This window comes from Microchirus variegatus, assembly GCF_963457635.1.
Source record: "Microchirus variegatus genome assembly, chromosome: 4".
Lineage (NCBI taxonomy): Eukaryota > Metazoa > Chordata > Actinopteri > Pleuronectiformes > Soleidae > Microchirus > Microchirus variegatus.
The window spans coordinates 33,649,427-33,672,960 of NC_139805.1; the positions used below are offsets into that span (position 1 = coordinate 33,649,427).

General features: G+C 42.0%; 1 protein-coding gene across 1 annotated transcript in view; it reads right to left on the reverse strand.

The window, feature by feature from the left end:
* Positions 1-3,165: 3,165 nt before the first annotated feature.
* Positions 3,166-23,534, reverse strand: part of arhgap39 (Rho GTPase activating protein 39) — a gene marked incomplete at its 3' end in the record, with an annotated part of 88,692 nt that continues 68,323 nt past the window's right edge. Inside the window, exons 3-11 of the mRNA XM_083887570.1 lie at positions 17,698-18,994; positions 15,515-15,679; positions 12,913-13,098; positions 9,460-9,673; positions 6,992-7,065; positions 5,663-5,862; positions 4,832-4,923; positions 4,567-4,736; positions 3,166-3,360 (exon numbers count right to left, since the gene is read on the reverse strand). Coding sequence (XP_083743696.1) covers positions 3,166-3,360; positions 4,567-4,736; positions 4,832-4,923; positions 5,663-5,862; positions 6,992-7,065; positions 9,460-9,673; positions 12,913-13,098; positions 15,515-15,679; positions 17,698-18,994 — 2,593 coding nt within the window. The remainder of the gene's footprint in view (positions 3,361-4,566; positions 4,737-4,831; positions 4,924-5,662; positions 5,863-6,991; positions 7,066-9,459; positions 9,674-12,912; positions 13,099-15,514; positions 15,680-17,697; positions 18,995-23,534) is intronic.

Consider the following 23,534-nt stretch of genomic DNA (forward strand, 5'->3'; position numbering starts at 1 on the left):
CCCATTGAGAAAATCAACAATTTTAGCCTGCGTGGACAATGGAGTTTTCCCATCTACTGCTGCCTTGTTTGGTGAGTTTGTTTCACTCAGGATATTCTAAACTCAAGATTTCAAACACCAAAAGTGTGAAATAATTTCACAGATTGATAGTTTTTTAGGCAGCAGTGGATTAACAACCACCTGTGCTGTGATGTAAAATTTAAGGTTTTGTCAATGGCGTTTTGTATGGGGGTTTCTATTAAGATGGGGAACACTTAAGATTTTAAGGTAAAACCTTTGCTAAGGGTTTTTCCAGCATGTTTTTCTCCATTATCAGTATTTCACACAGTGACTTTATACAAGTACGTCATATATTCTCACATCAAACATCCCCAAACTGTCCCTTTACAGAGAGAGAGTGAGGTTAATGTAGCCAAAGATTAACAGTGACACCAGTGTGTGTTCTTGTACTTGCAGCATACTGAGGACCAGTGAGGGTTTTTAACCAACAAAGTGAGGACATTTTTACAAAGTGAGGACATTTTTGGCCGGTCCTGACTTTGTCTTCATTGAAAATCACTTCCTCAGGTTGTAAACATGCTAACAGCTCCTCAATTTGGTACCAAAACCAGTTTTCCAGCCCTGGTGTTTCACGCACTTTTTGCTCTGGGGCTCCACCTGCAGACATTTTATGGTACTGCACCCAGCAGTTCTTTATAGATGTCATTCATGAAGTAGATATTTGTAATTGTGTTGATTTACAAAGTGGAAATACTGGTCCTCCCTTTTGTCAGCACTTATACCCGGTCCTCAATATGCAGCAAGTACAAGAATGTGTGTGTGTGTATGAAGTGTTCACAATCATCTGTTCAGTCGCGTTTACAAAAGAAACACAAATAACACAAACAAATCAAAAATGTACAGCAGCGTTAACAGTCATACATTAATACAAAGTACACACTCGCTCACACACACACACACACATATACATTCGCTCGTGTGTCGTTACAAAAACAAACACACACACCGGAGTCTGTAATACTGTATCTGGAGAAGGCATTAAAGGAGATCTCAAATAAATAGAAATAAATTAAATCATACGTATATATATATATATATATATATAAAAACAGAACATGTTAGAAACATAGAAACTCTGTTAAATACGACACACATTTCAGAGGGACGTAAGACACACACACACACACACGACAGGACAGTATGTGTGTCACATGACCGGAACATGGACTCGTCTACTTAAGTCTACAAATATTTTAATAACATGTTTTAATCTCGCCGGTAAACCGTTAAAATACCCTGCACCAAATCCCAGAGAGAAAATTAGCGTTTTTAGCACCGACGTTAATAAAACGACATATTTGAAGCGGTGGATCGAACAACTCCCTTGTGCTCTGGTGTTAAAATTGATGCTTTTCTCGATGGAGTTTGGTGCAGGCGAGGAATGAGCGGTTTGAAACGTCAGTATGAAGGCAAGATAAAGGTGGCAAAATTGTTCTTAAGATATCGCAGACTTAAGAAGAGTGATTTTAGTTTGTTTGAGTGGCCTTTGTTTTTCTTAGCTTTGTGTCTCGTCTGACAGCCGTAGGAAACTAAACTTCGTGTTTTTGGAGAGCTGCAGAAGTGGTGAAAACCTGGTCCCTGATTTATACTCTGTTGTTGTTGTTGTTGTTGATGAGAATTGTTGGTTTTTAAAGTTTCAGTTGCGGTGAAAGACGCCAAATAATCAGATCCGTACTTTTATAGAAACATAGGTCATGAAACAAGGTGGCAGTAATGCACAAAGCTAGCTGCCAACTGCCATTAAACTCAAGGGAGAAGAAGAAGAAGTTGTTATCTTGTGAGTTATAGTTGTGTTTTTTTCCATCTCTTTTATAAAAGGCCAAGTTCCTACAAAACACGACGGTGTCATCGATAAAGAAGTTGACTACAGCAACGTCCGTTAAATTTAAGCTAGCGCCTTAACATTTTTGACTCGTAAAAACTAAATTATGGACATTTTTTTACTGTCAAAAACTAAATTATGGACATTTTTGTCTAGTAAAAACTAAATTATGGACATTTTGACTGGTATAAACTTAATTACTAACATTTTTGACTCGTAAAAACTGAATTATGGACATTTTTGAAGAGTAAAAAATGAATTATGGACATTTTTGAAGAGTAAAAATTGAATTATAGACATTTTTGACAGTCAAAAACTGAATTATGGACATTTTTGACAAGTAAAGACTGAATTATGGACATTTTTCGACAGTCAAAAATTGAATTATGGACATTTTTGACTAGTAAAAATTTAATTATAGACATTTTTGACAGTCAAAACTGAATTATGGACATTTTTGACTTGTAAAAACTGAAATATTGTAATTTGTGATTAATAAAACTGAAATACAGTAAAGTATTTGAAAACAATCAAATAAACTGGTTAAATTTAGAATGTTTAGAAGTTTATTCTCAATTTGACAAAGTGCAAAAAAAAACATTGGGTGAAACCACCCTTTAAATGTCACAATGACTCTGAAGCTGTTAAATTAAATTAGCGCAATAGTTTAACGCTTTAAAGTTAACAGTAGTGATGAAACTTCTGATAAAGATGAAAAACGTTTATTTACCAATTCTGCAGCTTATTTTCTGTCCGTTTCTCTCACTCAACAGAGTATAAATCAGGTTTGATAAAGAGTGAGACGCCTTAGACGTGTGTACATTTACTGTGTGTGTGTGTGTGTGTGTGTGTGTTTCAGATTGAATGAGCGAGTGAAACTAACGACGTGATGAGATCCCTGCTGACTCCTTCATCCTCTCATGTTGTACGGTCAGTGTTGGTGTATGTGAAGGCACACACAGTAACTCTCGTATGAATCAAACTCAAAACACTGTCAATAAGTGGAGACACGAGAACTCGTCTGTGACGAGGGTGGAGACACACACCGAGAAGAAGAAGAAGAAGAAGAAGAAGTAGAAAAAGAAAACTCCTAAATGTCCTGTACAGTGGATCCAGAGATGTGAGGTATTCACTCAGCAGCAGATCATGATGGTCCTGTGCTCAGTGAGTGTGTTTGTGTGTGAACACGTCTGTCATGGGCGGGGTTAAAGGGCGCGTAGAGGAGGCCGGGGGTCAGTGTGTGTGTGTGTGTGTGTGTGTGTGTGTGTGTGAGGGGGGCGGGGCTATAGGATCCCGTCCATGAAGCTGGTGTCCAGCCGCTGGATCAGCACTCGGATGAAGGACATCTCCTTCCTCGTGTTCTCAAAGATCACTCTGGGGTCGTCGGACTGGCAGCGCAGACAGTTAGGAGCCATCACCATGGCCAGGTTATTCACGTCCATCTTTGTGATGGTCACGTTGGCAGACTGAGCAAATACCTGCGCACGCACACACACACACAGAGAGAGAGAGGACGTGTTAATTGATGAAAAACAGCTGCTTTTTATCGTCTTTAAGAACCATATTTTCCCTCTTATATTTACAAAGGTTTAAAAAAAAGTTTAATCTCAGATTTTCAGTACAACAAAATACAAGCAGGTAAACAAGATGGCACGCGCTGTTATTGTTTACTGTCAAAAACTGAATTGTGGACATTTTTAACTAAGGAAAACAGAATTATGGACATTTTTAACTAATGACACTGATTATGGACATTTTTAACTAAGGAAAACAGAATTATGGAAATTTTTAACAAAGAAAAACTGAATTATGGACATTTTTAACTAAGGAAAACTGAATTTTTTACATTTTTAACTAAGGAAAACTGAATTATGGAAATTTTTACAAGTAAAAACTGAATTATGGACATTTTTAACTAAGGAAAACTGAATTATGGACATTTTTACGAGTAAAAACTGAATTATGGACATTTTTAACTCAGGAAAACTGAATTGTTGACATTTTTGACTAAGGAAAACTGAATTATGGACCTTTTTAACTAAGGAAAACTGAATTTTTGACATTTTTAACTAAGGAAAACTGAATTTTTGACATTTTTAACTAAGGAAAACTGAATTATGGACATCAAGAACTAAGGAAAACTGAATTATGGACATTTTTAATTAAGGAAAACAGAATTATGGACATTTTTAATTAAGGAAAACAGAATTATGGACATTTTTGACTAAGGAAAACAGAAATATGGACATTTTTATTGATGAAAACTGAATTATGGACATTTTTGACGAAAGAAAGCTGATTTATGGATATTTTTCATTAGCAAAAACTGAATTATGGACATTTTGACTGTCAAAAACTGAACTAGAAAAGCACTCGGAGAGCGCAGACCTCCGCCCAGGCAGCTCAGTGCCTACAAAATAGTGATAGCGTCTAAGGATCACGTTCAAAATCTAATCACTTGTTCCTGGGCCCATTGCGGACATTTCCTGAAAACGTCGTCCAAATCCGTCCGTGACTTTTCGAGTTACGTTGCTAACAGACACACATAATCTGGCGAAGACATAAACCTCGTTGGCGGAGGTCAATTATGAACATATTTAACTGGTAAAAACTGAGTTACAGACATTTTTTGCGTGCGTGTGTGTGTGTGTGTGTGTGTGTGTGTGTGTGCGTGTGTGTGTTACCTGTAGGAAGCGAATGAGGTAGCAGAGCACCAGTTTGTTGATGTGTGGCAGACCCAGCACCACGTTCACAGCTGCCTCAGGGTCGTCATAGTGACTGATGCACTCGTCGTAGAACTCGTGAGGGATCAGTGGCTCCTCCAGCTCTCTGTACCACAGCTTCAGCAGAGACGCTGAGAGGACACGTGGACACAGGGGGACAGGGACAGAGACAGGGTTAAGACCTGGTTTCAGGTTTAGGATTAAGGCTGATGTTGGGATTATTCACCTGGGATGTGAGGGTCCTCCAGTCCTGTGGGGATTTTCCACTGATCCACTTGCAGCTTGAGGGCATTGACTTCATCTATGTCCCCTGGTACCCTGCAGGTCAAAGGTCACATGGGATGTTTACTCTGTGCAGTGTGGTTTGGTTTAGTATTTATGCTCTGTGTTTGAGAAGAAGCCTCTTGAAAACTGAATTGTGGACATTTCTGACGAGTAAAAAGTGAATTATGGACATTTTTGACTAATAAAAACTGAATTATGGACATTTCTGATGAGTAAAAACTAAATTATGGACATTTTTGACTAATAAAAACTGAATTATGGACATTTTTGACTAATAAAAACTGAATTATGGACATTTTTGACTAATAAAAACTGAATTATGGACATTTCTGCGAGTAAAAACTAAATTATGGACATTTTTGACTAATAAAAACGGAATTATGGACATTTTTGACTAGTAAAAAACTAAATTATGGACATTTTTGACTAATAAAAACTGAATTATGGACATTTTTGACTAATAAAAACGGAATTATGGACATTTTTGACTAATAAAAACTGAATTATGGACATTTTTGACTAATAAAAACTGAATTATGGACATTTTTGACTAATAAAAACTGAATTATGGAAATGTAGACCATAAAAACTGAATTATGGCCATTTGTGACTAATAAAAACGAAATGATTTACATTTTTGACTGGTAAAAACTGAATTTCTAACATTTTTGACTCCTAAGTTCGACTGAACTGACTTGAGACACATCTGAAGACATTGTCTCTCCGTCCTCCTGAGATCTTTAGTGAAATCCCAGCAGAGACTCGCTCTCACCTGAAGATGCCTTCAGTCTGGTCTCCGTTGAGACCCAGAACCTCCTCAGAGAGCCGGGTCTGGACCCAGGGCAGCTGGTGGTCTGGATACCTCTCCTTCTGCAGAGCCATCACCTCCTCCAGGGACGAGCCGAACATGGACGGACTGAAGATGGCGTTCTTGGCGTGTACGATCTCCTCCAGACAGGGTTTCTGCAGACCCTGAGGACACATGGACACACATGGACGTCAGAGGACACATGGACGTGCAGCTCATTAAAGGTCTGTTCACACCGGTCAAACCACAGGGTCCTAAAAGTGACAAATGCTCTCTGTTGGTGACCTGATCTGTTTCTCTGCTACAACATGATTCACAGGCTCTGAGCCAAGCTGCTGCCTGCCAACACACACACACACACACACACACACTCAGACACAAACACACACACACACACACACACACTCAGACACAAACACAAACATAATACACCTGACATGTTGTTCCAGAGAAACTGTGGGTATTAATCTGCTGCTGCTGTACAACACGACTCTTCTCTGCTTCTACCAGACTGTGTTCAGACACATCATCATCAGTGAGGGTCGACGCAAAGGTCAAAACTGACTAAGACATTTTCCACAAGTAAAAACTGAATTATGGACATTTTTGATGAGTTAAAACTGATTTATGGACATTTTTGACGAGTAATAACTGAATTATGGACATTTTTGATGAGTAAAGACTAAATTATAGACATTTTTGACGAGTGAAAACTGAATTATGGACATTTTTGATGAGTTAAAACTGATTTATGGACATTTTTGACGAGTAATAACTGAATTATGGACATTTTTGACTCTCAAAAACTGAATTATGGAAATTTTTGATGAGTTAAAACTGAATTATGGACATTTTTGACTAGTAAAGACTAAATTATGGAAATTTTTGATGAGTTAAAACTGATTTATGGACGTTTGACGAGTAAAAACTGAATTATGGACATTTTTGATGAGTTAAAACTGAATTATGGACATTTTTGACTAGTAAAGACTAAATTATGGACATTTTTGACGAGTAAAAACTAAATTATGGACATTTTTGATTAGTTAAAACAGTTATGGACATTTTTGATGAGTTAAAACTGAATTATGGACATTTTTTGATGCGTTAAAACTGAATAATGGACATTTTTGACTAGCAAAGACTGAATTATGGAAATTTTAACAAGTAAAACCTGATTTATGGACATTTTGAATCTGTACTAAAATCACATTAATTAATTATTTTACTGACAAATGTTACATTTGACACACTGGAGCGTCTAATCTCTGAGATTACGGAGACGTTTCTTACCTTCTTGGCTCCAGTCAGAGCCGCTTTGGTCAGTTTCCTGTGACAGTATTTAGCGTAGCTGCTAATAGCCACTCCTGAAGAGACGGAGAGAGAGATCAGAAAACCAGATTACAACATAATCCAGATTTATTTCATTCAAACTGACAATTTTTCCCAAGGCTTTCGGAAAATTCTGTTCAGTGGCTTTGACGACGTTTACGCAGCAAATGACTTACATTTATTTATGTTAAATATATAAATAGTCTTTTCTTTCATTGAAAATCTTAAATAAAATGTACATTTTTCATGTAAACCCAGAAAAACAGAGGAAACAAAGAGGTTCTTGGCTGCGCTCACACTGGTCAACACCTCATTATCCATCATGAGCGACCTATAAAACCTGCTGCTGCCCTACATTATCTGAGAGACACCTGTGGGGGGAGGACACTGTGCAGTTCACCCTGTCTGCCTGAGGGGGGCAGCAGAGCACCACTACAGCCTGAGTCAGAGACAGAAAACACCTCAGCGTTCATTTTCCTCAGCGTTTTTCTTTACTGTGTTTTTACTGCATGACTTGTTGCACGTCGAGCCTCATTAAGCGCGGCTCTCTCACCATCAGGGGGCGCTCTGCGTGTGTGTGATTGATTTCCTGTTTAGAATAAAGAGTAATAAGTGACGTTTGTATCAGCTTGTCCGATATTCTATCCCCGAATTTCCCCACAGACTGTCGTGAGTGCGCGTCCGATCAATAATCCCCACATTACAATAACAACCTCCTCTCTCTCTTTCTCTTATGAACCACTTCAAATGCAAGAATCCGTGTAATTGCATTGGCGAGGCTGCGGTGAGACCATTTTAATACCAAAAAATAACAACTGTTTTGGAGGTTTTTCAAGTCATTGTTGTGAAAATGCTGAGTTTTCTACTCTGGGACCGTGAGATTAGATGTGATCTGATCAAAGACGTGCGCGTTTCATGTGGAAACTAAGAATCCACAACATCTAGACAACAATTTTGGCTTTAAAATGCGTTTTCGGCTATTGACAAACTCACAGAGGTCCCACGATTATGCTAACATTCTTGTAGCGGTAACTCGTTTGGTACAAATCTGTCTGCGTCGTCCGTTTTTTCGTCCGTTTTTTCGTCCGTTTTTACCACCTATTACCTGTTTACTTCTTCAGTTCAGGCCTCAGCATGTTTTAGGCAGTGCAGCAGTGAAAAGGGTCCCCACAACATGTGCCAGGTTCTGATTTTATGTTCCGGAAGATGCAACATAATATTTTTGTTACTGTAACTTGTTGTACTATTATTAAGTTTATTAATTTTCACACAATTAAGGAAGTGTATATGCACGTCTGTTGTGACATTAGAATTAAAAACATTGTGTAAAATGTCACCACAGAAAAGATCCTAACACTAAAACCTAATTATACTGTTTTTATTGACCCATAACAAACACAATGTTATCTTGAATATCGGACGGTAGCTAACAATTATTTCCATTTTTAATCAATGTTTTAAGTGTTTTCTACGTTTTTATTTAACTCATTTGATTCATTTAATATCGCAAGACGGTGAAAAAATTTGCCCAAAACCACAAAATGACAACGATCCTGACCACAAACCAAAGAGGAACAAATAAACCAGAGCATGAAACACATCCCCTGGAGCACCAGACCACAAGGAAGCCCTAAATGAAGCACCTGTAAGGTGAAAAGTATCGGTCCCAGCGTTGAACCTTGTGGAACTCCGCAACTGAATTTAGCCTCTAATATTGTCTAACATGAGCAAATTGTAGTCTCTATTGTAAAACAGGGTATCCGCGGGGTCTTAAAAAGTCTTAAATCCAATCATTTGAATTTAAGGCCTTAAAATGTCTTAAATTCTCCTAAAATCTCATAAAAGTTCTTAAATACAGTGTTGAAAGTTCTTAAAAATCTATTAACGTTACTTTTATTTAAAAACATGCATAAAAAAATTTCTATTTTTGAGGATGCAAAACAGAACTACAACACGGAACTAAAGTAGGCCACCTGTGCAAATATTTGGGCTCCAATTTTCCTTCATGTCTTTTGCACTTTTTTGCCAGTACGGATTTGAAATGGGTCTAAAATTGTATTCATTGTGGTCTTAAAAAGTCTTAAATTTGACTTGTAGAAACCTGCAGAGACCCTGTAAAAACATCACTGTGAGCACATAATCCTGTTCCCAAAACCACAAAAAGAAAACGGTCTTATCAACAAACCAAAGCTATAACAGTTTAACAAAAAAAACTGAACACGAAACACATCCTCTAAGTGTCTAAATAATTAAGTTAAATTGTATTCCTACAGCACCAGACCACAAGGAAGCCCCAAATGAAGCATATGCAAGGTGAAAAGTATCGGTCCCAGCGTTGAACCTTGTGGAACTCCGCCACTGAATTTAGCCTGTAATATTGTAGCATATAACCCTGTTGTGTTAGCTGTGTTGCTGCGTTGCCTCCTCACCCTTGGTGTCGTTGAGCGGGTCCATGTGTCTGTAGATGTAGCCCTCCAGGTAGGCGTGGAAGCGCGGCGTCGGGGGGAAGAAGGCCAGACAGATGGCCATCAGCTCCCAGCCTCGCTCCAGGCTGTCGTAGCGGAAGTTCTCGGTGGTCTGACGACACAGCTGGATGTAGAGCTCGTCGCGGAGGCCCTGGTTGCTCCACCCTCGCACCACGATCTGAAGGAGAGACGAGCAGAGAGAGGCGTGAGTTCGACTATGTAAGTGTACGAGTTCTGAAATGATACAGTACAAGTGTTTTGTGCCGTAGATCAGACGATGAGTTACAGGAAAGCACTTTCAAATAATGAATACAAGGCTTTTAAGAGATTATGTTGAGGCAGCTGATTTATCTACGTGTTGTTGTTGTTGTTTATTGATGGATTATTTAAGCACCGTCTGGACGCTCAGAGTGTAAATACCTTGGAGATGATCATAATAGATGCTCAGTGAGAATGGAGCGGGGGAATTTATCAGTATTGAATATTTCACTTTGTTTAATCATTGTTTTTTAATGTTTTCTTCCATACTACACATCAGAAATACAGAGTATTAGCAGGGATTTAGCATTTTGTGGGTCATCTCAAGGACATTTGTCGTCAATTTACACTTACTTCCCTCACAAAGGCATACAAAAAACATAGTTTTGTCCCTTTAAGGCTACTGTAGACCGTTTCTACGGCAACAAAAACCACAATGACCATTAGTCTCAGCTGATTATACACTAATGCAAATATAATTGTAGTTATTATGATGATATTACGGTAGATATGATCCTTTGGTCTGTGATTTATTCCCAAACTATTATAAAACTCCATGTTTGAGCCGGTTAATCGGAGCTCATTTCCACCCCCCAAAAAAAACCATGTACGGCTGTGTGTGATGAGGTGATTTCAATGTTTTTATTATAGTTCTGCGGCGGCGAAGCGTGAAGACCACAGGCCACTGTGTTTACTGAGGTTTAAAACATAAAAGTACGCTGTTTTCACCACTGCAAAGTCTGTCCGTCCATCTGTTTAAAAGACTGTCCGGTCTTTTTTTTCGTTCCTCTGTCGATTATCGGTGGACGATTGTGGGTGAGCGTCGTGGGCGTCAGACGTTTCCCATCACGACGAGTGCGATTTTTATATAAAAGGAAAACATCCATCATCTTGCGTGTTAAGCGCGTTAACACGCTCAGCGTGGGCGTTCAGTGCACATGATGTTTTATAAACGAGGCTCTCTGTGTTATTTTAGAAAAACGCTTCCTCTCAAAGTGGCGGCGTGAACGAGGAGGAGGAGGACGCTCATTATGATTGTTAAAGGTTCCATATGTAAGAATGTGGCCAAAAACGGTTACTACATTCAAATTCAAAAATACAGAGGTCATTTAGGTTTCGTTTTCAGACGTAACTGGCAACCCGTGGTTGCTCGGCAGCTGAGACTTTACTGACTGCAATGATAGCGGTAGGTGGCGCCACATGCCAAAACATGATTTCAAAACATAAACATGATTTGCAGTCTGCAAAATATATTTTTTAATGCAAATATTTTGTCTGTACTGTTGTTGTTGGTGAGTTCAGTTTGTTATATGAACATTATTCCTGAGTCTCTGTGACATATTAGGAGGATTTTATGGCCAGTTGATTTGATCACCAGATTTATTACATAATGCACCTTTAAGTCTGGGGTCTCGTCCACACGGAAACAGAACTGTTGTTTTTTTTACACGGCATCGTGAATGCGTAGTTAATACTGTAGTGACACAGAAATAACCGACGAAGATGACGACAGCTAAGCGAAAGGGCGTGGCAAATTATCTTAAAACTGCGTTCCGTGACAGTCTTTCGCTCTCGGACGACATTGCTCCCGGTAGCCAGAAGCACAACAACCTTGCGTAGCGACCCCTACTGATCGGGCGGGAAATCGCAGTGTGTATCCGGCACCACGACGGAGAGCTATGAAGGCTGGAAGAGTCTCTGTGGTGATGCAGTCGTAGAAGTATAAGGTGGCCTTAAGACGGGCAATCGGACAACTTGCGGATTGAGTCCGAGTATCCATGTGAAGGAGATGTCTGACTCCGCCCTCTGTAGGTGGCGCTGTATAAAGCTACTCTCTATAAGCTAGCGTGTATTGAATCAGTTTCCTGTTGACCTTTACGTCACAGAAAAGCAAACACTAAATGGTGCTGTGGTTCGTTGTGGTTTGTTTCGTACCTGCTGTACATGTTCATCGTGACACAAATTAGACCGAGCCTGGCTCTTGTTGTCTTGCCGAAGATAGAACGTTTATTTAGGGAAAGGCCAAAGATGGGGAAACTGGCAAAACTAGGACTTGAGTGCTGGACGTGATTTGACTGCACTAACTGACTCCCATGTGTGCTGGGCCCTTAAGTTTCTCAAATGCAGCCACTGCATCACAGTTGGCACGACCATCCATCATCCGTCCTAAATGACCCGATTACAACGCGAGTTAGGAGTAGGACGGTTTACACCTGGCATTAAAAACGTCTCCCGTGACCACATGAGATCGAATCTGGCCTCCATCACTCTTTATACAAATACACTCTGGGCTCGCTGCAGAGCCCTGTGCGAGGATGGAGACGTTTCTTAGCTAAACTCTTAGCGGTGGATCACTCGAATCTTGCGTGGATAAAGAACGAGTATAGAACTAATGTGAATTGCAGGATACTTTGATCATTGATGCTTCGAAACGCAACATCTGCTTGTACGGACAAAATTCTGTGAGTGAGGATGAGGATGTCAGCCTTTTTTTAGAGGGTGGACTCTCCGAAATGTCTGCATCCAACACAGAATGGATAATTTCTCTATGTGCAGTTTTATCCTCACATCCATATATGACACATACATCTTTATGACGAGGATCGAGTACAGTCGTGATGAAATACACGAGATCAGAGTAGATCTTAGTAAAACGTATTTGACAGATTCTCAAGAGCGCACTTTTCATTGTTTTCACTTAGGTGAGCTGAACTCATTAGTTAACTGCTTAAAAGAGCGAGAAGAGAGTTCTGTCACGGGGAGTTCATAATCTGCTCTGCGCTGCAGCCAAGTTTCGCTTTAGCGCAAAGAGACTTTCCAGCATTTAATAGGTGCTGTTCCACCGTGTCCTCGCGTCTTGTTGGAAACGTTTTATTGGTGTTCCAAACTGATCTTTTGCGGCCAGCACGCGCCTGTCTTTACCCACGCGTCGCCACAACATCGTTTCGTGGTAACCAGGGGAAACTGGAGGAAAAATATGGCGTCTTTTGGGCGTCCTGCCTAAAAGTAAGGCGTCTAAAAGCCTGATGTCAGCTGAGGACACGTTCAGGACAAACTGGTAGGTCTTCAGACCTTTTCTTCGAGTAATTCACCCGCGATCAGACCGATCTCGATGTTAGTTAAACCAGGTCTGGAGCGGAGTTTAATGTGGTGATTTACCTCCAGAGCCACAGCGAGGGGGTCGATCTTGGAGCGACGGTCGCCCATGAAGGTCTGCACCAGCTTGAAGATGTCCACCGCCTCCTTCTTCACCAGGCGGTCCGAGGTCATGATCATCGGCTTCTTGATGGGTTCGCTGCTCCAGGCCAGCATGTTGGCGATGGACACTTTCCTTCTAAAAAGACCCTGAGGAGAGAGGAAGAAATGAGGTAACGTCTGCATTTTACCCGATCCTCCACTGCACTCTTAGAAATAAAAGAGCTAAGTAGAACCATATAAGGTTCTTCGGCTTGTCCTCATACAAGAACCCTTTTTGGCTCCAGGACCTGGAACCCTTTTGGAGGGTTCTACCAGGAACCCTTTTAAAACCCTTTATCCAGGAAATGGGTTTTAAAGGGTTCTCCGGATCAAAATGGTTCTTACCATTTTGCTTACATTAGTGTTACCAAGAACCCTTGAAAAACCCTTACTTCGGGGAAAGGGTTTTTCAGAAGCAAATGGTTCCAGGTAGAACCTCAGCCCTTGTAGAAGGACCGTTGTGGAACCCTTATTTCTAAGAGTGTAGGAACCTTCCTAGACCTAGTGCTGCATTCCATTTGTAGTCGGAATTGGGAATTTCTGAGGTCACAGATACGGATCACCAATCTGGGAACAGTGCTAACCTCTGTTCCACCATGACGTTGATATTTCCTCCTCAGATTGCTCACATTTTATTACGCTAATGTATGAATTTTCAACAAATCAACAAAAATAAACCTCCACAGCTTGTTTTTAAATGTTCCACCTTCAGAATCACATATTTGAAGCTGTCAATAACATTAGCTTTGATTAAAAATGGATGTTTTTCCTCCTAGTCAATTATCGTTAAAGGACAATCTCCAGTTCAGATCCATCGAGTCAAAGATTAGAATCTTTAAAGCATATTAATAATTATTGTTACTGTTGAGCGGTCGTAAAAAAAAAAATAATCGATGGACACTGTGGTGTTTTTTTATTTTTTTTTTATGAACCTGTTGGACTTTATTGACTTAACCATTACGCCGGTACGGCTCCTCGTAAGGGTCAAAGGTCAATATGTTGAAAATGTCAATATTTACAGTGTCATCAGTAATTCAGAGGAAAATCTGTCAACATTATGTACACAGTTTGTGTTTGTGTGAGTGTACATATTTGTTACCTTCTTTTGGGACCTTTTTAACATTTATTAGCTCATGTGAACACGTATTACATCCATAATTTGATTCTTCCGTTCATACTAAGGACCAGGACATGTGACATCACTACAACTACGTGACTCCGGATTCTTAAAATGAGTCTCTAACGCTAAACTTTCAAAACAGAGGCACACATGCGCAGTACGCTGGTTATTTGTAACACCGCTAGCTATTTTTTGTATAATCTACAATTTAATCCTGATTGGTCATAATCCTATTTCAGATATCATCAATTCCCCTGGAATAACGACCTGACACAACCTCCACCAAGGCTTTAACGCTTTGCCACGTGAGTGTGTTACATACTGGCTCTTTAAATTTGTATTCTTTTATTTTGATCCACTTAATCCAGAAGTCTCAAAATCACTGGACCGTAGGTCAGAAACGTAAATATTTAATCCAAAAATCTTATATATATTTATCAAGTGTCACTATTAAACTAAAATGACCTGGAGGTGGGGGGGGGGGTCACTCGGTGTCTAATCTGATCAGGAGGGGCACATTTTGAAGGAAAAACAACTCCTCAGAAAGGGTGGAGCTTAAAATTGACAATAGTTTTTGACAATATTTCATGGAATTTCAAAATAAAAGCATTTCTTTTGATAGACAGCTGTGATTTATGATGCAAAATGAAACGAAGCAGAGAAATAGAACTTTTTTAAGTGATTGAGGGGATTGAGTCCGAGTCCTCTGCTCATACACAGCAGATTAACTTTTAGCTGAGTCATGTTTTGGGCTGTGTTTTTCTTCTTCTTGCTGTTACGCAGTTGGAGAATTCAGTCTTTGAAATTCGCTTAGTATCAGCACAAACGTGACGTTGAGGTGTAAAATGATTGATACTCGAGGTTGTGATGTCGTTATATGGACTTTGGCGCCACCTGCTGCTCTCTGTGTTCACCAAACTTATTTTATTGTAATTCTGTCGAATTTGCGATAAATGTTACACGAGGACCAAAGCCGTTTCTTGCTATATGCGGACTATGCAGCTGCATAGGGCCCCGCAGCCACCAGGGGGCCCCCCAAACTGCAAGTTAAGACTCATATTATATTATATTTCTGAGAATTAAAAGTACCTGTCTTTATTTGCATGTATTGGATGCATTCATTATGCATATATTTGCAAAGCATGTAAGTGTTTGTGGGGTAATCAGAAAAAGTTAGGAATCTAGGGGCCCCCAAATAGTATCTCGCATAGGGCCCCCAAACAGCTAGAAACGGCCCTGATGAGGACTTAAAATGTGGGACATACGAGCTGAAACTGATAAGTGCACTTAACGTGGAAGTGAGGACGGAGAGAGAGACGGTGACATCACTGATTAGACGTTTGTGTGTATGATGTCACACACACACACACACACACACACACACACACACACCCTCCTCAGTACCTGTGTGTGTTTGTTGAAGTGCTTGGACGCCCAGTTCTCGATGTCGGTCTCCGAGGACGGCTTCCTCAGGGTGAATTCGGGGAAGATGCCACAGCTGGCGCTCGGCATCATATTCCTGGCATTTCGACTGGCTTCAAACTGAGCGCAGGCTCCGAGGTCCTCGGACTGACGAGAGAGCGAGGGAGAGAGAGACAGAGGGAGCTGAAAGTTAGTGTGGCAGAGATTAACACTGACGTGTTAATGCGTCAACATCCACAAGGTTATTCCACAGCAACAAAGAGTCCATTTATTCTCCAAAATGGGAAAAAATAAAAAAGCGACGGATCGACAACGACAAAAAACACACAGGGAAAGCGAAGCTCACGCCGTCATTATTTATACACGCAGTCTTTTTAAGACCTTTTGTAAGATATTTTAAAAACATGATCATTAGAGACAAACAACATGGAACAAATGCTAATGTTGATCCTTAATGAGCACTTTAAGCACACTTTTATTCCAAAAATCAAGGGTAAACTTTTCGGGGGGATTTAATGCGATTTAAAATATGTAAATGTGTATTCTCAGACACTCGGTATGAGGATAAAAAACCTGAATTACATTAAGAGAGGAGGGGAGAAACACAATGCTGCTGTTTAATTATGACACAGTTCACGCAGGTGCAACAACAACACACATTTATCCACTGGACTGTGTGTGTGTGTGTCTGTGTGTGTGTTGTTAGGTGTTACTCATGTTGTGAGGACCTTAATCTGTTCACACAGTCACATTATGGGGATAAAAGTATTCAATTTTATGGTGAAGTCGTTAAAATTTAGGTTAGTTTGATTAAGTTTCCAGGACATGAAAGTAATGTAAAACAGACTCTGTGTGTGCAAGTGTGTGTTCTTTAGGACATTTTTCTGTCATAAACACTGACCTTGTCAGGACCAGTGGTCCTCATGGAGACCTAAACCCTGGTCCTAATGAGGCAGAACCTCGTTTCTGAGTAAACTGGTTAACTTTAGGACTAAGATTTGGGTTGTGGTTATGGTTTAAAGTGAGGATAACGCTTTGTTTAGACTGATGGGTATGAAGTGTGTGTGTGTGTGTGTTTTTCCTGTTTTTGGGTATAATTACTGACTTTAATTACAGACCAAAAACCTGTCCGAATAACCTAATGAGGCAAAACATCACTTTGAAGCACAGTCTAATCAAAAACGTGAGTGTGTCATCATTTTTTAGTGAACGGGGGGTTTTATATATAGCTCCCATGAGCTTAAAACACAGATTTTCTCTATGGACTTTGGTGCAGGAGTGAAGAACTGACACAGACTTTACTTTACAGTCAGAAAAGACTAAGAAATATATTTTTAAGCGCCTGTCTCTTTAAATGCAAATGAGACAAGGGAAACTACGTCAGCGCCACCGAGGCTAGCTGCAGCTAACAGCAGTTAGCATTTGGAAAAGCGATCGTTTGCCGACACTAGCCGGCACATTGCCGTCATATATAAAATTTAGTAATGGGCTTCAACGCTAACGTGCATTAACGCATGCCGTGTTTCCATGATGACTGAGAGGAAAAAAATGCGTGTTTACGTGACTCCCAACTGTTAAAATGAGTCTCTAACGCTAAACTTTCAAAACAGAGGCACACATGCGCAGTACGCTGGTTATTTGTAGCACCGCTAGCTATTTTTTGTTTAATAAACAGACCGCTCCAGTTCGACTGTAGGCGTGCTAACGGCGTTAAAGGAGCTAACGGTGCCTGGACGCCGGTGTCACGGCACGTAAACATGACGTCATGCGTGTCTTTTTACGGTCAGTCGTCATGGGAACGCACTAATAAATGTATTCACTGGACACAAGTAAATCCTCTGAGGCTGGAAGTTCATGTAGAACTCTGTGCTGCACTGTGCAGCCAAGAATAGAACACTTTGCGGACACTCTCCCGGATACTCTTGCCCTCGCCTGCACTCTCGTGTTTTTTAGGGACAAAGCGGAGTTCCGCGAGACAAAAATTCCAGCAATGTCTTATTGTGACGTCGCAAGTCAACATCGCGTGTTTTATCCCCTCTACTTAAACTGAGGAGTACCACAAAAACATATTTTTTTAACTCTTTGCCTACTCATAGGACCTCCAGAGTCCCAAATATAAGTATGAAATGATTAAAAAGTTGATTTTGCATAACATGCAGCAGTACCTGTGAGGGGTGGAGGTACGGCTCAGGAGAGGCCAGGTTGGTCTGCACAGAGAGGCTCTTCTCCAGTAGGGCCTGAGGAAAGCCCAGCCGGTCAAACGTGCTGCGCTTCCAGTGGTGTCCGTCGCTCTGCGCCAGCGCCTCGTCCTCGCTGAACGCCCTCACCACCGGCCCCGGCAGCGGCAGAGGCATCGCCCCGTCGCTCTCGTAGCCGTCCTTGGAGCTGCCGCTCTGCGCCACCCCACCGCCCTGGCCCGAGTCCCAACTGCTCCTCTGCTTCATCACCTGCTGGGCCTCCCACGCCAGCCGGGCCTGGGCCAGCATGGCCTCCGACGCCGTGCCCGTCAGCTCGCCCTCCGGACCGCCGCAGTACGCCAGCTCCTGGGGGAGCGACGGCTTGCGACTCTTGCGTTTGCGGTTCCCGCCGGGTGAGAAAGCCCCGGGGCCTCCTGTGGAGGACGAGGAGAGTGAGTGGGTCTGGCTGGACGTCCAGGATATGGAGTCCTCGTAAAGCAACCTCTGGCCTCCCTCTCCGCCCTCCCCGCTGTAGTCCAGCAGGAGGCGGGGGTCCCTGATGAGGGACTGGCTGTGCTGCAGAGTGTAGGACCCCCCGTACGAGCCGCTGTAGCCCCCCGTGGTGCCGTAGCGCAGCAGGCGGTCGGCGGTCTTGAAGCGAGGGCTGGAAGACGACTGCTCCACGTACACCAGCTGCTTCACGTACTCTTTGCCCACAGGACTGTACTCAAGACTTTGGGTCTTGTCCGGACACTTCTGCCTGGTCAGAACCAGCTGGCCATAGGGCGATTGGCTCTGTTTGGGGGAGTGGTACAGGGGGGCCGAGGACTTTCGAGCCGGAGACCTGCCAGTGCCGTAGAACGAAGACGAGTCGGTGAGCTGCATGTCGGTGGGCGGCTCCTCGTAGATGGGAGGGGGCTGGTACTCTGACGGCGGCTCCTCATACAGCGGGGGTTCGTAGGCGTAGCGCGGCGAGGGCGGCTGGGAGTCCGCTGACGAGCGCCGGTGCGTGCCGGTTCCGCCGAGCTCGGCCCGCTTGAGGAAGGGCGACTGGCGGCGTTCGGTGTAGAGGACGGGGGAGCCGTCGGGCTCTGTGGGCGCGTTTCCTCCAGAGGAACGCCGGGTTCTCGAGGCAGTGCCCCCTCCAGGGGGAGCGACGCCAGGGGTTGGGGGGTCACAGGGGGAGTAACCATTGCCCTGGTGGGCCAGGAAACTGGGCTCTCTGTCGGTCACCTTGATCAACATCCGCTCCTTTGTACCAGTGTTCCACCTGAAGGGAGAAGTCCTGAGAAGAGAGGTAATGAAAGAAGCTTTTTAACCATCTGTACCAACTGCTATAATCCCATATATGCCAGAATATCACTGTGTTTTAAAAACAAGTAGATGGAACTCAATTTGGTCCAGATTGCCCCAACATAAATGCATACAAATTGAAAATTAACCACTGGAAAGAGCACTCCACAGTTTATATAACCTGCTGGTTTGGTAACAGGAGGTATTGATGCATTATCAATGGTGTTTGGCTGCCAGCAGTGAAAGAAGATTAAACAAACAAAAGGCTCAGGCTAATAAAATCTATTCCTGCCTTTATCTTAAAAATGTGTTCTTTATCGCTTTATCCCATAAACTTCACAGCCGTTTCCAGCTGGAAACTGAAGTTTCTGCGCCGCTCGCGCTCCCACACCAAACCCCATAGAGAAAAACAGCGTTTTTTTTGTTGCTCACAGGGACGCAGCAGCAGCTGCTGGTTTACCGCGTATCGCCTCGTTCAGGAGGTTTATATCGCTTTGGTAAATCTGAACAAAGCATTTTTACTTTAACACTGAAGTCACAAAATGACACGTTCTGAACTAATAGATGGAGACAATTGTGAATTAACAACTCATACGTGCTATGGTGTAAAATCAGTGGTTTTCTCTATGGGCTTTGGTGCAACTTCAGTTTAACTGCTGTAATTACAATTCTTATGATATTGTTAAATGGCTCTAAACTTTTTCACCCCATGCATACTGTAAATCAGAAATCCCCTTCATTTTCATAACATGTAAAGCGGTAAGCAAATTAGGAAAATCTGCACTGTGATGTTCTCTGAGAACACACATCCTTCTGATCCGAGCTTTGTTTTAAACCAATGTTTACCTTCGTTCGTTCTAGTGTGTTTAAGAAAACCTCACGTGTGTCACTTTCAGCCCACGACATGACTCCAAATCAAAGCGTGGAAGTTTATCAGGTTAGCATTTCCAGAGCAACACTCATATATTATAGATGAGACGAAAAACTGAGCCAAGACTCGATGTCAAAAACCACATCCTACATCGAACCAGCACAGGTGCATCATCATCATCATCATCACAGAGAAACCTGAGACACTGACACCACAACAATACAACCGACACAACGTACTTGAGCCCAAGCCGAGATCATCAAATATGGGAAACAATCGTGACTGAAATAACAACATCAGTCGTGACCAGAGCAAATCTAAGCATAATTTAGCTAATTTACAGTCTTTTCTGTCTATTTCAGATCAAGCATCTTGACATTTGACACTGCCCTCTAGAGCACATGTGTCAAACTCAAGGCCCGGGGTCCAGATGTGGCCCGCCACGTCATTTTATGTGCCCTGTGAGTGATCAATTGGTCTTAAAAATCTGTGTTAAAATAGGTCTATGCTGCTTTAAGGCGTGTGTTGACCATAAAGTACATTTCCCACAATGCACGGCGATTCCGTTACCTGCGTTATCACAGTGTATCATATGCATCATGCGAGTAGTACAGAAAGTTATTTCCCAATATGTTACCGAGTAGTTACCTTTAGTTTACGTTATATTTGGTTACATTTAGTTACATTTATTCTGTATGACAGTTACATCTGGCCCTTTGAGGGTCACCATTATGCTGATGTGGCCCTCAGTGAAAATGAGTTTGACACCCCTGCTCTAGAGGAAGTATGTACAGTAGTGATCAAGATAAAACGGACATAAATGGACCTTGAAAGTTTGCTGTATTTCCAAGTTAAAAAGTCTATTTTTTTTCCCATTATCTGAAAAATACCTGTACTGCATATTTTCTTGGGAGAACTCGACATTGACTGACATTTGCATCTGATGTTTCTTTTTTTCCCCGTTGGGAATAGCAACTGTCGAGCAATTAATTCACTTTTTCATGCCTCCGTTCGTCCGTCTGTCAATCACATCGTATCTGTCAAACTTTCAACCTGTCAAATATCTGTCAAACACGGCAGGCGACCTGTGCTGCACTCCTGATAAATCATTAACCAAACAAACTATTGATAATTGACTATCAGCAAATACAGCGATTCTCAAATGTCTGACCGTTACACCAACAAGGAACTGTAATGAAGTATTCAGATACGCATACAGTACTTTAATATGGGGTTGGACCAACACGTCCACTCTTCTTGGAAGACTTTCCTCAAGATTTTGAAGTGTTTCTATGTGAAATTAGGGATAATGAAGCTTATGTTATCCCTCGACTACTCAGATCATCGAAGGATTGTCGTTGGTGGAATGACCTACTGACCGCTACCAGAACAGGGGTAGAGCGTCCTTGTCTACACTCTTAGAAATAAGGGTTCCAAAAGGGTTCTTCTACAAGGACTGAAGTTCTACCTGGAACCATTTGCTTCTGAAAAACCCATTCCCGAAGAAAGAATTTTTCAAGGGTTCTTGGTAACACTAATGGTTCCAGTAAGAACCATTTTGATCCAGAGAACCCTTTAAAACCCCTTTCCAGAATAAAGGGTTCTTGGTGGAACCCTCCAAAAGGGTTCCAGGTAGGTATCATCTTAAAACCAACTGACAACCTTATAACTCGACTGACAAACGGATCGTAATAAATAATCGTGACGTAAATGTGTTCTTCTTCTTCTTTTTTTTTTGGAGTTGACAGACTGGACGCAGCTTTCGCGTTATTCTGCCCCCTACAGTCTGAAGACGTATCTGCATTTAAGGGGTGTCCCATTTCTAAGTGACAAAATAACCCTCAACACTTGGTTTTGAGGGCCAGTTAAGATTAAGGGTTGAGCTTGAGGGTTAAGATTGGAATTGGAATTGTCCCTAAGGGTCAGGTTGAGGTCTTTGTGGGACTCTGAAGTTCTTCCACACCAAACTCAAACCATGTCCTCGTTGTGTTCACACAGGACGTCTCAATCATGCTGGAGTAGAAGAGGACCTTCTCCAGACTGTTGCATTGTCCAAAAATGTCTCTGTATGCTGAAGCGTGAAGATCGTCCTTCATTGGAGATAAGAGGTCCAAGCACCTGAATTCAGGTGAGACCAGACACTTCATTATTATTTATTACTGTATATTATTGAGTTTTTTTAAATTTATTGTCACTTCTACTAACAAACTACTGTGCATGTGCTGCGTGTAACTGTCGTTTATAATGTCGGGACACACACGGTCGCACGGATAATCGACAAACTAATCACCCGACAGCAGCCTTTGGCAACAACAGACCTTTACTTCATCACCTCGCATTCACTGAGCGGGGCCTTCACACTGCTGCTTGTTTGTCAGACAACCAGAGGGAGGAAGAGGAGGAGGAAGAGGAAGAGGAGGGAAAACAAGTGGTGAACTTGGCCAGAGGAAGGGAAGTGTGAAATCGATTGCAGCGATGGCCGGCGTCCATTTCTAGACACTTCCACGCACTGATCCCTGGAGCCGCTGCTCAATAGTGGCAGTGAAAGTGTTTGTATATATTAATATGCATATGTGTGTGTGTGTGTGTGTGGGAGAGAGAGTGTGGAAAACGAAGAACAGCATGATTCACCATTTCACGCTTCCTCCGTCTCCGTCCGTCCGTCCACAGCTTCCGTCCGTCCACCACGTGTCAATCACGTTCTTATTTTTCCGCCCCTGACCTTCTGCTTCTCCGTCTTTCTCGCGTTATTTCTTTAAATTATTCACGATTGTTTGACCTTCAAATCAATTCCTCACACTCTTCGCGATGTTCGCCTCGTTCACAATCTGTCTCCGTCTGTCTCTTCTTCAACTGCAAACCCACTTCGCGTTGCTTGATCACAGGTGTGTGAGTGAGCGGTGGTTGTGCCGCAGATTAGCGCAGATTAGAGGACGTTTACAGTCACAGTGAGGACATCTGTCAGCACAGAGGCAAATGAAATTCAAATACATACAAAACATGAGGGTTTGATACATGTTTGTACTTACAGGTCACATGTTTGGGAATCAGTGACATCTAATGGTGAGACTCCAGATTGCATTATTACTATTTTTTTTATTTTTTTTATTTTTATTTTAAAGTTGATGTATGAGTCTGGTTTTATGCTTCAAAATTCTGCTTTCAAATTTAACTTCTGGCTTCTTTGTCCAATTCTTGTAGAAATATGGTGGCACAAAATGGCAGACTGTGTTTAAGCTAGTGCTGGGCGTGCTAACGGCGTCAACATTAACGTACAACAAGTTTCCATGACGACGTGGACTCCCGATTGTTAAAATGAGTCTCTAAAGTAACGCGAAACTTTAAAAACAGACGCGCACATACGCAGTACGTGGCACGCTGGTTATTTGTTAGCGCTGCTCTTTTCCTTTAATAAACAGTTTGACTGTAGGCACGCTAACAGCGCTAAAGGAGCTAACGGAGCTAACTGGTAAACGGTGCCAGGACTCTGGTGCCGCGACACAGGAACATGGCGTCATGCGTGTCTTGTTCCGGTCAGTCGTCATGGAAACGCTTTAGCCGTTAGCATGCCCAGCACTAGTTAAATCCCCACCCTTGTCTAAAATAAAATGCCTATAATAGGCTTATTCTGAGGCTAGCTATGCAATAGCATTATAATATT